Below are 14956 nucleotides of genomic sequence, written 5' to 3'. Positions count from 1 at the left end.
TCCGGTTTCCGCGCCTGGGCGGCGGGGCGGCGCGGCCGCAGGGGCGGGGGGCGGCGGCGCCCCGCTCCTCACCGCGGGGCGGCCGCGTTGGTCCCCCCGGTGCGGCGGGGGCGGCTATGGGGGCGGCGGGGCCCGCGCCCCGCGCGATTGGCAGTACAGCGCCGGGCGGCCACCGCCGCTGTGCGGGCCCCGCCGCCGCCCGGCTCCCTGCGCTCACTTTTATATTTGCGCGCCCTTTCCCTGCTCGGTGACGTGTCCCGCCGCGCGCCCAACCCGCGGCGCGCTCTGGTCAGGACAATGGGAGCGCCTGGGCCAATCGGCGCGGCGCTCGGCTTGGCGGCGGCCAATGGGCGCGGGGCTGTGCAGAGAGTAATGTTACCAGCGCCGCGAGTGTGAGGAGGCTGCGTATCGATCCCGCGCTCAGCCATTGCGGTGCACCGGGCTGCACAGCGACCCAGCCAGCGCTGGGGCCGGGCGGGCGGCCGCGGGAGCGTCTCTGGGGCTCGGGACCGAGCGAGGGCTGCGTGCCGACTCTGTCTGACACGGGTGAGTACGCGCCGGGGGCCGCTGGGCCGGCCGGGCACGCTCGCCCGCTCGCCCGCCCGCTCGCAGCCGGGCGGTGAGCCTGTGGTGGCCGTCGTGCCGCCGCCGCTGCGCGACCGCGGAGCGCGGGGCAGCGCCGGCTCGGGCGCCCGTACACAAAGGCGAGCGGGGCTGTGCCCGGGAGACCCTTTCCCGGGCGGCGAGCCCCTCGGCCGGGGCGGGGCGGGGGCGGCGGGCGACTTCGGGAGAGCGGGGCGGCGGGAGGCAAGAAGCGAGGTGGGGAGAGAGAGGCAGGCGATGGGAACGGGGCGAGCGGCCGGGGGTCGCCCGCCGCGGGGGGCGAGGGCCGCGCCGTGCCCCGCCGTAAGCCGCTTACACGGTGCCTCGCCGTGGCTATCGCCGCGGCGGCGGGGCGGCCGGCGGGGCGGCAGGGGCTCCGGGCGGGCCGCGCCGGGGCGGTGGGGAGCGCGGGGAAGCGGGGCGCGGGCCGGGGCGCCGCTGGCCCCGCGGCCGCCCGGCTGTAACATGGCTGACGGCAGCCGCGAGCGAGAAAACAAGGCGAGCGGCGCGGAGCAGCAGAGGAGGCGCTCGGGCGGGCGGGGGCGCAGTTCGGGGGAACTTTTTTCTCCAGCAGCCGCCGCTCGCCCGGGCGCGGGGCTGGCAGCCCCGGGGCCGCACAGCTCGGCGGGGCGAGGGAGCGAGCGGGGCGTCCCCGCCGGGGCTTCTACCGCGCCGCCGGGGCTCGGGCGGGCACCGAAAGCGCGCTGGTCCCCCCCATCTTCTTCCCCCCCGCTCCCACCCACCTCCCCCCGTCTCCCGCCCGCCCTCCCTCGGCTGCAATGGCTGAGCGTGTGCGCCAGGGTAGCGGCGCGCTCACACAAAGGGAAGGGAAGGGAGGAAGGAGCCATGTTCTCTGTGCGGCGGCGGCAGCGGGCGACGCCACAGCGGCCATTCCGCGCCGCCTGGGCTGCGCTGCTACCGCCGCCCCCGCGGGCGGGGGTCCCCGCCGCGGCCCCTCTCGGCGGGGGTCCCGCCGCCCGGGCTCGCCGCCCCGCCCGACCGCGGGGGGTGTGGTGGCGGCGGGGGGGTGGGGAGCGGCCGGCTCTGCTCCTCGGCGCACAAAATGGAAGGAGGCTCGGCGGCGGGTGACCTCCTCCGCCAGGAGCCTGCGCCATGGCGGCCGCTCCCGCCGACATCGCCGCTGCGGCGGCGCGGCCGGCAGGGAGGGAGCGAGCGCAGGCCGGGGCTGCCTCGCCTCATGGCGGCCGGAGCGGGCAGGGCTGGGCACGGGCACGCTCCCCCCGCCGCGGGGGTACGGGGGCGGCGGCGGGAGAACGCTTTGTCCCGCCGGGGCCGGGGGTCGCCGCCGGCGGGCAGCTGCACCCCGCTGCGTGTCCGACTCCTGGGCATGTGCTCGCCGCTGCGAGGCCTCGCCTGAACGCGGAATAAAACTTACACATGTTCGCCCTAATAACGGGACTAGTTTTTTCTTTTTTTCTTTTTTTTTTTTCTTTTTTTTTTTTTTCTTCCACCCCCAGCAGGTCTCTTGAGGGACTTCAGAAGTTTCCCTCTGCCCCCCTGGTAGGGGAAGCGTCCAAAATGGCGGGAAGGAGGCGGCTTTCAAACGCCAGCGCCGGGATCGCGGTGCCGAGCCCTGCCCGCGGCCGCCCCTGGCCCCGCTGCCCCGGCCCGGCCGCGCTGGGAGCGGCCCCGTGCAGGCTGCAGCGGCTCCTGCTTCCTCAGCCCTCTTGTTTACTTGGTAGAAACTTCAAACCGGACGTGTTTAGTCACAGAGCAGAAATCTGTTTCTGTCTATCCGCCAAACCGATAGGAAATACAGCTTCTGTGGCAATACGGACAGGCACCGCCTGCCCTTTTTTTTTTTACTTTCACGCCTTTTTTTTTTTTTTATCCTTCTTTTAACTCTGCTGAAAAGCAGAGCTTGTCAGGGTGCAAGTGACTTTTTCAGGGAGCTATGAAGAAATACTCCAAATGTCTGACTTGGGTGTGAAAGTCCCAGGAAAGCATTTTTCAGTCCCTGAAAGTGTCAGATAGTGCTCTTGCTGAGCACAGCTCTGCTGGCTGTACATAAATGTTGTGCTTTTCCCTGCGTAGTTTATAACATATTTGACCAAGTTTCATTCCCATATTTCAATGTATAGCTTCAAAGAGTAGGCTTTTGCAGTACACATAAAGATTGGTCAAACATATGGTATAGAAAATAATAAAAACCATATTTTGTGAATAAACACACGGGGCCTACAGGGAAGAGGTAGAAAACATGGGCTGTGAAAAGAAACAAATCAGTAATCTAGAAGGCCACTGAGACAAGATGCTTGGGTACTTGTTCCCTCCTTTCAATAGTGTTTATTCTTCCCAAGCATATGATTAATACACCGATAATAATTGTGGTATGCAATCTCCACTGTAATGCTTGCCTTCAGATTGCTTGGAAGGATGGTTCTTGTTTGCAGAAGACCATAACTGCACATTTTAAAGGCCCTTTGAGATTTCAGGTTGCTTACATCCATACATCCAGGTCACCTCAGACAGGGATGACAGAAATATTCAGCAAATTTTCCAGAAGGGAATCTTCTCGTTGTATGATTTCAGAATACTCCTCCAGCAGGTCCTGTTTGGCATGACCCCTGGTTGTGACTTGCTTTCTGCCCTGATTGGTTGAAAATACAAGTTTTAAAGGTGTCTCATTTGCTTCATTACAGAAAATCAGCAAAAATGGGTAAAGGTGATCCTAAGAAGCCGAGAGGTAAAATGTCTTCATACGCCTTCTTTGTGCAAACCTGTCGGGAGGAGCACAAGAAGAAACATCCAGATGCGTCAGTGAACTTCTCAGAGTTCTCAAAAAAATGCTCAGAACGATGGAAGGTAGGAATAGCTGCTTAAAAAATAAAAAAGCCACAAAACCTTAAATGACTGGTTTTTGGAATACCATTCAAGATTGTAAATTATTTCTTTGGGAGCTCAGGTTTTGGGTAAGTATGAAGTGTAGTTGTAAAGTGATTATCCATTATCCTTGTCTTACCTTTAGCTCCCCCAGCTGAAATTTTGGAATGGGCTTTGGTATGTTTTTGAATCTTAAAGTACTGTTTTGATCGTTATGTGTATCTTATAAGGTGCTCTGTGATTCTGATTGCCTTGCAGACTATGTCTTCTAAGGAGAAAGGGAAGTTTGAAGATATGGCAAAGGCTGACAAGCTTCGTTATGAAAAAGAAATGAAAAACTATGTACCACCTAAGGGGGAAACAAAAAAGAAGTTCAAGGATCCAAATGCACCGAAGAGGCCTCCGTAAGTAGATTCCTAGCTGTAGGTTGTCTTGTTTGGGACCATCACACTGGTGTGGATCTATAAAATGGTAATTTTATCCAGGAGCTTCAGAAATACAAGAGTGTATGATCTTCCTCACCAGTGGTGTAAAGATAGGTTGAGATTTTAGTTATGAATGCTAAGCTTTTATTTTCAGGTAGGTGGTCCCACTATCAAAGTTGGAGTAATGGCAGCATTTAAAAGTAGATGCAAAGATAGACTATGTGTGATTCTGACTGATTCTTCAAATTTCTGTTAAGAGGGTGATTCCATTGTAATATGGCAGTAAAGTACTGCTGGTCCTGCTCTCATCACCTCTTGGCTTGAGCAGAAGTTTTGCTTGGCAGTCAGTTTAAAATTAAAGGCTTTTGCACAGAAAGAGTTTGAGGGGTGATCTTCCTCAAAACCAGCCTGGAAAGTTAAAACTTTAGCCACAGCATAATGACAGCTGGCTTCAAATTCATCTTCTGGACACCAGCACTTTATTGTGTTTGTATGTCTGTGTTTTGAACTGAGCTAATGCTGAAAAGGACAGGGAAGATCCTTTACAAGCTAATGTTCTTGCTTGGGCTGTTGCTGTGGTCTGGAAATCCTACTTTTTTAACACATATTGCAGCCTGCCACCACTAACAGTTCTGACACAACATATGCTGGCCTAGCATCATTGACTTAGTCTAATTTCTAAAGCTTTTCTCTGAGTCTAGTGTATAAAGTCTCCCTGTCTTGGGATTCTGCCAGAAATGGGACCAGATGTGCAGCATTACTTAAGAGAAAAGGGTGCATTGAGTTTGCAAAGTGGCTCATTCAGTTCTGATACCTTCCATTGTAATCATTGTCTGTCTCACTTTTAGGTGCCTTTTCCAAAATGCTCTTAAGGAACAGCAGCAAAGGCCCCAAAAGTTGCTGCTGTAGCAAAGTCTAAAATTTAAATCTTCTTTTATTTTTCCTCTGTAGTTCGGCTTTTTTCTTGTTTTGCTCTGAGTTTCGTCCAAAAATCAAAGGAGAACATCCCGGTCTGTCCATTGGAGATGTGGCAAAGAAGCTGGGAGAGATGTGGAACAACACTGCTGCAGACGATAAACAGCCTTACGAAAAGAAGGCTGCTAAGCTGAAGGAGAAATACGAAAAGGTAACACTGACAATTAGGGACATGCTTTGGGGAGGTCACACCTCAGTTTTCTGGACACTTTTTCCCTTACTGTGTACCCTGATACCCGATGTAGCAAATTATAGTATGCTAATGACGTAATTCATTAGATTTGTTGAAGAGGGTTGTATGCAGGGGCAAATGATTCATTGGCATAACAGTAAATTGGAGTCCTTTACCTTGAACTGTTTGCATTTGTCTGTGGGTTTGACTTGTTATTGGTGCTTGAATAAATACTGTGGGCTCTGCATTGTTACCAAATCCATAAGTCACAGCAGAATTTGAGTTAAGTTGGTAGCAATAAGTAATACTGGTAAGGAATGAATTGGTTCTCCCTAATTTTGGAGATGCTGGTGAGCATCCTTGAATGTTAGGATAATTGATACACATAGCTGATATTTTAAATGTACTCCAGGGAAAATGTCAAAACACAAAATGAGATAACTACTTTTAGGCCTGTGTTTTTTCTGGACCTACTTTGTGTCCATGTCCTTTCTAGTAATGAATTTCGTTAATTATGCATATGAAGCAGCTTGTCATACAGTTTTTTTAATTATTAAGGCTAAACCCTGCCATCCCAATTGGAGTTGCAGAATTCTGTTGTGCACACAGGACTGTGCTACACATGGTTTTATTTCTAGAGGCAGATTCCCATGCCAATATGTGGAAGCCAAGGGAAGAGGAGGAATGCACCTTCGCATCCCCTGATGATGCTTCACAAGGGGTCAGGGACCACTGTGCTGCCATACAGCACCCATGTCCATTGTGTGCTGTCACTTTGCTCTGGGTATTTCTCCTGCTGGCAAACAAATCCAAGTTCAAAATGTTTGCACTGTAGTATGCAAGGTGGAGCCTTGGAGCCTTGTTGATGTGCCAGAGAGGAGTTGCAGATCTATAATGCTTTCTGTACAACTTCATAGTAATTGCTTCTACACACAGCCAAGGAAACTCAGGCATTTTATTAGTCTTTATTTGCAGATATTATTTTAATTTTCAGTAGTAATGTCCTTGTTTCTTAGACTTACATGTAGGATTTTAAGGGGTAGTAATCTTCACTATTTCACTGCTTGGCCTTTGACTTAGTGGGTATCATATCTTCTCAAAATTTCATGCTGAGTTTAAGAGAGTCCAAGAGAGCAGTAAGATTAGTGGTGTAGTGTTTAACAGGTGGGGAATATTTGAAGATTTGGACCATCAGTGTGAATGTGGTGATGTTTCTCTCTAGCTGGTGTGTGTAAGCTTTGTAGATCAGTTCTCCTATCTAATGATTTTACTGTTTTGGCATAAAGTTGGGAAGTCTTAACTGTTTTTATGACTGTGCCTTCGAGGTATGGTTTTAACTTCCCTGTAGCAGGAACTGAATTTTGTGCATTTCAAACGACTGGAATAAATTTATTGCATGCAGAAGGTGGCAGTGTCTACCCTTTAATCAAGTTCTTATACCTTTTATTTAGTAAACTTCTGTTAGGCAGGGTTCAGTCTAACTGCTCTTTGCTGAGGCATAACATTGCAGCTGTTAGGCTGGGTCATTCTGGGTGGCTGATCCCAGGTTTGTGCCTCGAACGAGGGTTTCCTGTGCATTTCTTTAGGCACTGTAGAAGGTAGGGCTAGAAAGGGAACTTAAGAGGTCTCCCTACTCCATTTCCTTATGGGATAGTGGGCTCAGCTGTGCCTTTACCATCAGAGGTAGCAGCTTTTCCAGGCTGTTCCCAGAAGCCCAGCAATGGAGATTGCTTAGCAGCCATAAGCAGTGTGCAGCAGCATGCCAGTGTCATTTCTGTGTTAGAGGGTTCCCGTTCCTTTGGCTTCGGTTCACCTCAGAGCTGAAGCCACAGCTCCCTCCTGGTCCTGCCCCGGTGGATGTGCAGAAGGGGCAGGTAGCTGGGTCTCTGCTTTCACAACTGCTCTGTGGAGGTTGCTCAGACCTCTTGGCTGCGTAAGTCTTTGAGAGATTGTTCCTGCTTTTCTTCTCCAAGGATATCGCTGCATACCGGGCCAAAGGGAAGGTTGATGGAGGCAAGAAAGTAGTTGCCAAGGCTGAGAAGAGCAAGAAGAAGAAGGAAGAGGAGGAGGATGAGGACGAAGATGAAGAGGATGAAGATGATGAAGAGGAGGAAGAAGAGGAGGATGAAGATGATGATGATGATGAATAAGTCTCTTTTAGAGCAATTTCTTTCTTGTCTATAAAGCATTTAACCCCCCTGTACACAACTCACTCCTTTTAAAGAAAAAAAATTGAAATGTAAGGCTGTGTAAGATTTGTTTTTAAACTGTACAGTGTCTCTTTTTTTGTATAGTTAACACACTACCGAATGTGTCTTTAGATAGCCCTGTCCTTAGTGGTATTTCAATGGCCACTAACCTTGCCTGGTACAGTGTGGGGGTTGTAAATTGGCATGGGAGTTATAAAGCAGGTTCTTGTTGGTGCACAGCACAAATTTAGTTATATTTGGGGATGTAGTTCATTTCTCATCTTCAGTTGTCTCTGATGCATCATAAAAAATAATTGTTGTTCTGTTAACTGAATACCACTCTGTAATTGCAAAAAGGAAGAAAAAAAGTTGCAGCTGTTTTGTTGACATTCTGAATGCTTCTAAGTAAATACAATTTTTTTTATTAGTATTGTTGTCCTTTTAATAGGTGCCCTTGAGAATCATACTTTTTCTTTTCTTTTTTTTTTTTTTTTTTTTTTTTTTGAGGGGAACTCATCTTTTGCTTTATTGAATGCCCGTATGGGATCACGGGAATATTACAGTTTTCATCTTTCATATAACCAGCTGATAAACAAAGCTTTGATCTGCATACCCTGCATTATCATGATAGGGTAAGAAAAGAAATATATAGGCATATGATGAAAATCTTCCATAACTGGAAACAACAAAAATTCAATCTCAGCAAACGGATACTTGTTCAGATTTTTGTGAAATGTAATATTCTATTGCGTTGCATGAGTTTACCAGTCTTGGAGAGTTGAGAAGTATAGAGTTCAATTTTACAGAAACTAAATACTTTGGGGGGTGGGGAGGGAGGGAATGTTAAATTTTGTCCTAGAAGGACCCATAGGAAGAGTGTATGTCCATCCGGTGTAGAGAAATTTACACGTGTGGCTCTGTTACCATGTAATGGAAGTTATATTTGTAAATCTCTGAACACCTGGGAGTGATGAGCGTACCTAAAATGTGTAAAGTTAAAAGCATGAAATGACCATATTATTTTTTGGTGACAGGTCTGGTGATGGCCACGGGCTTTATACCATGAGACTCCTGGTAGCAAAGGGCCCACAAGAAATGATTTTTCTTTCTAAGATTTCTATAAATGGTACCATTATTATTTGTTAAATCTATGTAAATTCATATTTGTATTCTTGAAATTCTAGTTTTAGCCCTTTAAACAAAGTTGTATATTGTCTCAAATTGAAAATGAGATAAGATGTATTTTTCCTGTTAGGTTTTATACCGCACTCTTGATGTTTGCCCATTTTTAAGTTAAATATAGTTGTATGGAAAAGTACATTTTATTAAATTTTGCATTAAAAAGTTAAATGTTTATGGTATACCAACAACGTCTAATTTGGTCAAATACAGTTCTCTTCCAAAACCAAAGCTAAGGGGTTTTTTGCATATTTAGTAAAACTTCAAGTGCTGGCAGCTGTAACTATTTTCACATATACCTGCTTACCAGTCTGGGGGACAATTCGGCAATTTTGTGGTTACAAAATTATGGTTCTCTTAAGTGCCAGTGTTTAAAAACAAACAAAAAAAAGCATTCTTGTAATTTTACACGCTTTTGTGATGGAGTATTGTTTTGTTATACAATTTTGACTTTCAGATTCTTATTTCAATTTGCATTTATGTATAACTTCAGGAGAAATATTGAACATCTGAAATCCTGGATGATACTAATAAACTAATAATTGCAGAGGTTTTAAATACTTAGTTAAATGGCTCACTTAATACCCTAAGGATTTGGGGCTTTTTGTGTGTGTTGGTGTTCTCAGATGTGTACATCCCTGCTTTCTGTTCCAAGCAGAAGAATGGTGCTGTTTGCAGGGTCTCGATACAGAAAGGGTAGGACAGACAGACTTTTTTTTGTCTCCTTAAACTGGATATTACACATTCAAATGCTCTTAACCGATGACAAATAAATTTTCTGTGCTGAAGGGTTTTTTTGTTTCCCCAGGTCATCAGAGGAAAGTAGACACATTTCTTGTTCTTGGAACAAGGCATACTTAATGAGATCCCCCTAATCTTGTGCCTTTGTTCTCGGTGCTTGATGTTGACAGAAGTAACCGAGAGGATTCAGCTGAACTTGAAAGAGGAGTAGTGAGCGCTTCCCTGGCAGCCAGGCATGGCCATTGCCTTGCCTTTAGCACGTGGGTAACAAACACAGCATGCTCGAGGCCAAAGAGGGTAGGTAATGTAATTATCAGTGTATCAGTGCTGCTTGCTGAGGAGAACAGCCCCCCCGTATCTCACTGCAGAGGCCAGTGTTGGGTGGGAGGTGCCCCAAAGCTTCCCCAGCTCTCCAGAGTGGCCGTGGTTTTCTCAGGAGCACTCGGCAGGTGCCTGTAATTCAGCTGAGCCAGCACGTGGATTTGGGACTGAAGCCTTTGCTTGTGTCTGCTGTAAAACTGTTCTGAAACAGTGGAAGTGTTCTTCGGTGAAGAGGAATGCCGTAGGGAGATTAATTGCCCTTTTTAAGGAAGAGCTGCTGAGGGTTGTTGCTGGAAAGGACCTCCCTGTTCCGCAGCTGTGCTCCCCTGCAAGCTCCAGTGGTTGAATAAATCCTCTTGGTCAAAACTGAGCCTCCTCACCGATCGGTCAGACTTGGCCACTCCAAGATTACTTGGTCGGAGGTCAGTCACTGATGGCACTTCAGCTTGAACCTGCCTCCCCTCGATCTTTAAAAGTGGGTGCCTGCTGTAGAAGAGGGATAATGAGCGGTGAAATTGCGACTGTTCAGGTGGTGGTTCCCCACAGGGGGCTGACAGCCTTGACATCACTATCAAAAAGCTTCTCGGGCTTTAACCTTCATGTAAATGCTTGTTGCAGAGGTCAAGAAAAAGCTTTTCCTTTTCTAAACAGCAACAAATATTGATTGGTCTGGAGAGAACTTGAATGTTAATATGTGGGAGTTAGGATACCTTGAATGCCAAATGAAGCCAGACTGATGTTTATGGTTGTTTATTTGAGTTGGTCCTGAAAGGAGCCACTTAGATATGCTAGATATGCTCTGTAATTTTAAGCTGGTTTAACTAAATGTATGGACACTGTTCATCCCTCCTGCCAAGCCTTCAGTGATCTCACCAGCTCTAGCAAAAAGCTGAGCTTATTTAACAAAATGTTTCTGTCCAGGCAAACGGGCCCCTGGAAACCTGAACTAAGGGGTGTGAAGTGGCTGATTTCTGCAGCTTAATTAGGACACTGCTGACACAGCCTCTTTATAGCTGCTTTTATCAGTGTAACCAGCCCATCCTGGAAAGAAAAGGCTGAGAAACAGCTGGGTCTAGGCTTGCTGGAAAGTGGGAAGCTGGATTTGAGTGACTCCTCCAGAAGAGGAGCCAGGTGGATTGCACAATGCCACAGCATTAGGTTCTCTGGATGGGGGACAAGCCGAGCTTGGAAAAAACCTCTCCTAATTCTCACTAGCCTAAGGGTCAGACCTGCTGGTTAGAATAAACATTCCCATTCTGCCTTCCCAGCTATGCCTGACAGGAGATTAAAGGAATAAAGGCAATGTGCTGTGTTGGGTTATAATGAGTTATTCAATACAGAGTCTGTAATGGAGACATGGCAAAATACAAAGGTAGTGTTTAATTTTGATGATTAATTTTCACCATTTCCAGGCTGTGCCAGTGACAGCTGACCAGTTACAGGCTTTTAGGACTCAAATGTACCAATCATTTTATTAATCACAGTAAAATGCTAAATATTTTCAAGGATTCCTCCATTATATTCTTTAGCTTACTAGTCTGTACTTGTCTGCAGATCACATCTTTTTGGGGCACTTTAGCAGAAAATAACTGTGACATTTTCCTTTGGCAGGCTGCGGCAGACATTATTTTAGCACCTGAAATACATTCAGAGACATTTTACAAACATGCTAAGTCCAATGGAGTGCCTAAATGTGGGTGTGTATCAATAAACTTTTCCCCAGACTTAGCTACTGGATTGTGCTCTACATCTGAAAAGCACTTTGAGGTGGCCTTAATTTAGCCTAGTATAGATCCACTTTAAATTAACACCAGCCTTTATTTCAAAACAATGTACTTGCAGGCAAGCTGTCAGACTCTATTCCAATGTTTAAATACGAAAAAGTAGGAAAAGCAAATCCCTGAGTTTTTTATCATTTTGCTGAAGTTGTCTTGTATTTTTATTTTGTAAATGTTGTGTGTGCCCTGGCTTTTCTTTTGACAGTACTTCAAGCTGAAAAACAAAGATGGATTTTTTTTTTCCCAGTGAATTTATTATGAAGAATGAAGGTCAGATTCCTCTTACGGCTGCTTTGTGCTGTTGAAAAATACAGTGTGGCTTCTGCTTCAAGAGCACCTAATTTTGAAATCCATCTTGCTGAAGCAATTGCTATTAGAGGTGACCCACAAGAGAGACGAGCCTTCCCTTTTGCCACTCTGTGATGGAATAAAAGACTAGAGTGATAAATTAGCTTAGTCTACCTGTTTGCCACATCAGAAGCTCCTTCCCTGCAGCAGGAGTGCTCGAGATCAAGCTAGGCAGCAAGAGGCAGAGCAGCACGGAGCAAGGAGGACAGACAGGCAAATGTGGGGTTTTTTTAAACTACACCTTTTAAAATTTTGCCTCTATTGTTAAAAAGTGTTTGACTTTAATGACGGTCATTTGGCACAGAGGAAGTTTATCCATGTGCTTCCAGCAGCCTTTCACCTATTAAGGCAGCAAAAGCTCAATTCATGTATTTCTGACCTCCCAAGAGTTCCTCAGTAAAAACAGGAAGGACCAAGCACTGCAGCTTGAATGCCTGGAAAGGACCCATCTCCCTGCACATCTTACAGCAGCAAGAGGTCACCATGTAAATGCTTTTTCCAAGAAGCCGTTCAAAAAATCAGGCTTATGGAGGGGAAACCGAGGACGCGTGCTGCTGTGTTTGGCAGGGGCATTTGTTACCAAGGATAAAAACAGTTTTGAAGAAATGTCTGGGATGACATTCCTGACCCCTCCTGCTCCTTCCCAAACTGAAATGAAGGAAAACAATGAAAATAATATTTTTATGGGAAGAAGTCTTCCTTGCCAAAATGCTGGGGTTGACCATGCTCTTCCTCACCCTGTCCCCAGGGAAAATGGTGCATCCCTGGAACACTGTGCAGCAACACTACAGATGGTGTGGGGGGCATTGATGGCAGCTGGGGGAGTCAGTCCCAGCAGCCCTCTCCTTGCTGCCAGTTCACTCCTGGTGTTGGGGAGACCCTGAGTGTGAAAACTCCTGGGAAGAGCATCAGGTCATGCCAGGGCTGAGTGCCTCATGCCTGGCTTTGAAACGCAGATGCAGAGGGAGCCCGGGGCGGTGGGCTGCAAGTAGGGATAGCAGGAACCAGCCCTCTGAAAACTCAGCCACGCAGCTGAAAGTAAAATCAGGGTGCTCTTTAAAACAACTCCCAAATTTCTGTGGTGGTGATTCTTAGAAGAGAGAACTTTCTTGCAAGACGTGCGCTGGTAAATGATTGAATAACAGTGACTCATGTTTTATTATCAGACTTGACTGTAGCGGCGCTTACGCTCGCTTCAGATTTGTTGACACACATTTCTCCCGACGCCTGCCAATAAGGAAGATGCTGTGAAGCAGCACTGTGATGTAAAACTGGCATGGGAAAATGCAGGTGAGGGCTGATCACAGCCTGAACCCCTTGGCACCAGAGCGGCTTTTGGGAAGAGAGGGATTGGTTTGGCAATACCAGGCACCGATGGAAAGTGCTGGTGGGTTTCTGCTCCGGGGCGCTGGGAGGCTCAGCACCCACGTGGGTTGTCGGGGCGTTTCACAGGACTGATCCCTTAGAACCTGTCTGAGACTGATGTCTGGTCCCAGAGTCACACCCTGGAATGTTTAAGTGGCTCCCAGTGGGAGGCTGACAGTGAACGAGACCCCACCTTGCACCAGCCCTGCTGTCTCTGAGTCTCCTTCCAACAGTGTTTCCTCTGAGGTGGAAGAAGGAAGTGATCTATTTTTGGGGAGCCTTTGCACCAGATGTTCGGTGATGGCAACGCTGTCTCCATCACTGCATGCTCTGCTTCCGCCCAGGAGCCCCCGGGCTCTGCCCGCCTGCCTCTGCCGCCGGTGACCCTGTCCCTTCTGCTGCCCTGCCTGACCCACTGCTGGCAGCCCTGCTCCAGGAGGAAGGAGTGCGTTCACCTCCCCCAGCTGCTGGGAGCTGGATCAGCATCCCCCAGGTAGGACAGGATGGTTTTCCTGCTGCCCCAGCACCCCCAGGCAATCGATGCCAGTCCCGTGGGGCCAGGGGTGCTCAGGGACACCCCAATACCGGGAGCAGCACTTGTCTTCCACAGAGGGGTAAACCACAATGTCACTGCTGTTCCAGGTACAACATTCTCAGGGTGTGCTGCTGCCTGGGATAGATGTCTCTGGTCTGCTGGCCTCGACACTGGTCTTTGAGTCCCCTGTTCCTTCTGACGTGGGTTTTTCTTTCCATCTGAATCATTCAGTATGACTTTGGAGCACAATGGAGCTGTGATTTTTTTCGAAGCTGCCAGCCTGCAGGAAACAGAAGGTCTCTGAATAAAAGGGAGGCTCTTGTTACAACTTCCCTCTTATTTACTGTTCCCAGTAGCAGAGAAGTAAAAAGACAATGAATGAAATGGAGGATTAATCACGCGTAGCACTGGAATATAAACAAGGAGACAGCGCGTTCCAGAGCGCTGCTCCGAGCAGTGGCTCGTGCCCACAGCGTGCAGAAATCTCTCATCACTGAGATCTCCTGGATTTCATGAAAAAGGCCAAAAGGCCAGAAGAGGCTCCACAGGTGGTTTTTCAAAGGTAAACTAGCAAACTCGGTATTATCCATGGACTTTTCTCTATTCAGTGCTCTCAAAACTTGAGATCAAGTTGATAACCCCTGTGCTTGATCACTGGTCCATGACTTTTGCAGAGGCAACTCCCTATTTTCCTATTTTTCTGTATTAATTTTAAAACAATAAAAGTTCAAGACAATTCCTTCATCCCACAGAAGACTTTTAAAAATGCTTCAGAGAGAACCTACTGTGCTGCACAGTGTGTAGCTCTGCTCCTAAAAGGGGTATGTGATCATTAGCCTTGCTCCTTTTTCCGCTTGCTTTGGTTGCCAAACACCAAAGGATTACTAATCATGTTCCTTATTTATTTTTTTAATCAGAGATTTACCTGTATTTGATTTCCAGCTATAGATTTTGAGAGTTCACACCAACCTTTGCAAAGGTGTTGAGCTCCTCAAGTTAATTGGTTATAAATTAACCTTGGGAGGTTGTTTGTGTGAAGCAGATTTGCGTGCATGCAGCTTTGTGGAGGTTTTTAGTGAAGCAAAACGGAGGAAAGAAAGGTGGAAACAGGAATGCATGACACAATTCAAATTGCCTGAAATGCCTGTAATAAACAGTTGTTTTGTGCATCTGAATATCTGCATCTGTCAGGTAAGTTCTGTTGATTTTTTTGGCGTTGGGATGATGCATTTAATGTCAGGATTGAGGCAGAGTGCATAATTGTAAAACTGATGGGGAAGCTGCTCCCCATCCTTATTCAAAAGCTCCAACAAACCTCTTAACTGTTCATTTTACAGTTCTCTTTAGAAAACATAGAAGAAAAACCTCAGGAAAGTTTATTTGGGCCACCTGCAATAATAAAATTGAAGTGACCCAAGCCCAAAAATCACATCATGCATCTCCATGTGAGTATAAAAAGCCAGAGCATGGGATATATTTAA

The 14956-nt window shown here is 47.6% G+C and overlaps 1 protein-coding gene across 1 annotated transcript; it reads left to right on the top strand.

Annotated features, from left to right (window-relative positions):
- Positions 1-370: 370 nt before the first annotated feature.
- HMGB1 (high mobility group box 1) lies at positions 371-8945 on the top strand. The gene is made up of 5 exons (XM_054271912.1): positions 371-546; positions 3267-3429; positions 3706-3851; positions 4824-4998; positions 6993-8945. The coding sequence occupies exons 2-5, from the start codon at positions 3280-3282 to the stop codon at positions 7167-7169; spliced, it is 648 nt and encodes a 215-aa protein (XP_054127887.1). The 5' UTR covers positions 371-546; positions 3267-3279; the 3' UTR covers positions 7170-8945.
- Positions 8946-14956: the final 6011 nt, after the last annotated feature.

Source organism: Melozone crissalis, unplaced genomic scaffold (genome assembly GCF_028551555.1).
Source record: "Melozone crissalis strain CALT ecotype California unplaced genomic scaffold, PUWL_Pcris_2 ptg000013l_1, whole genome shotgun sequence".
Classification (NCBI taxonomy): domain Eukaryota; kingdom Metazoa; phylum Chordata; class Aves; order Passeriformes; family Passerellidae; genus Melozone; species Melozone crissalis.
Note: the sequence above shows the minus strand (reverse complement) of the source record. Positions and strands in the feature narration are given on the sequence as shown.

Excerpts from the sequence above, each read along its gene's own strand:
- HMGB1 (XM_054271912.1), top strand. The coding sequence starts at position 3,280 with ATGGGTAAAGGTGATCCTAAGAAGCCGAGAGGTAAAATGTCTTCATAC. Across the intron at positions 3,852-4,823 it reads AATGCACCGAAGAGGCCTCC|TTCGGCTTTTTTCTTGTTTT; the intron begins GTAAGTAGATTC and ends TTTCCTCTGTAG. Across the intron at positions 4,999-6,992 it reads TGAAGGAGAAATACGAAAAG|GATATCGCTGCATACCGGGC; the intron begins GTAACACTGACA and ends TTCTTCTCCAAG.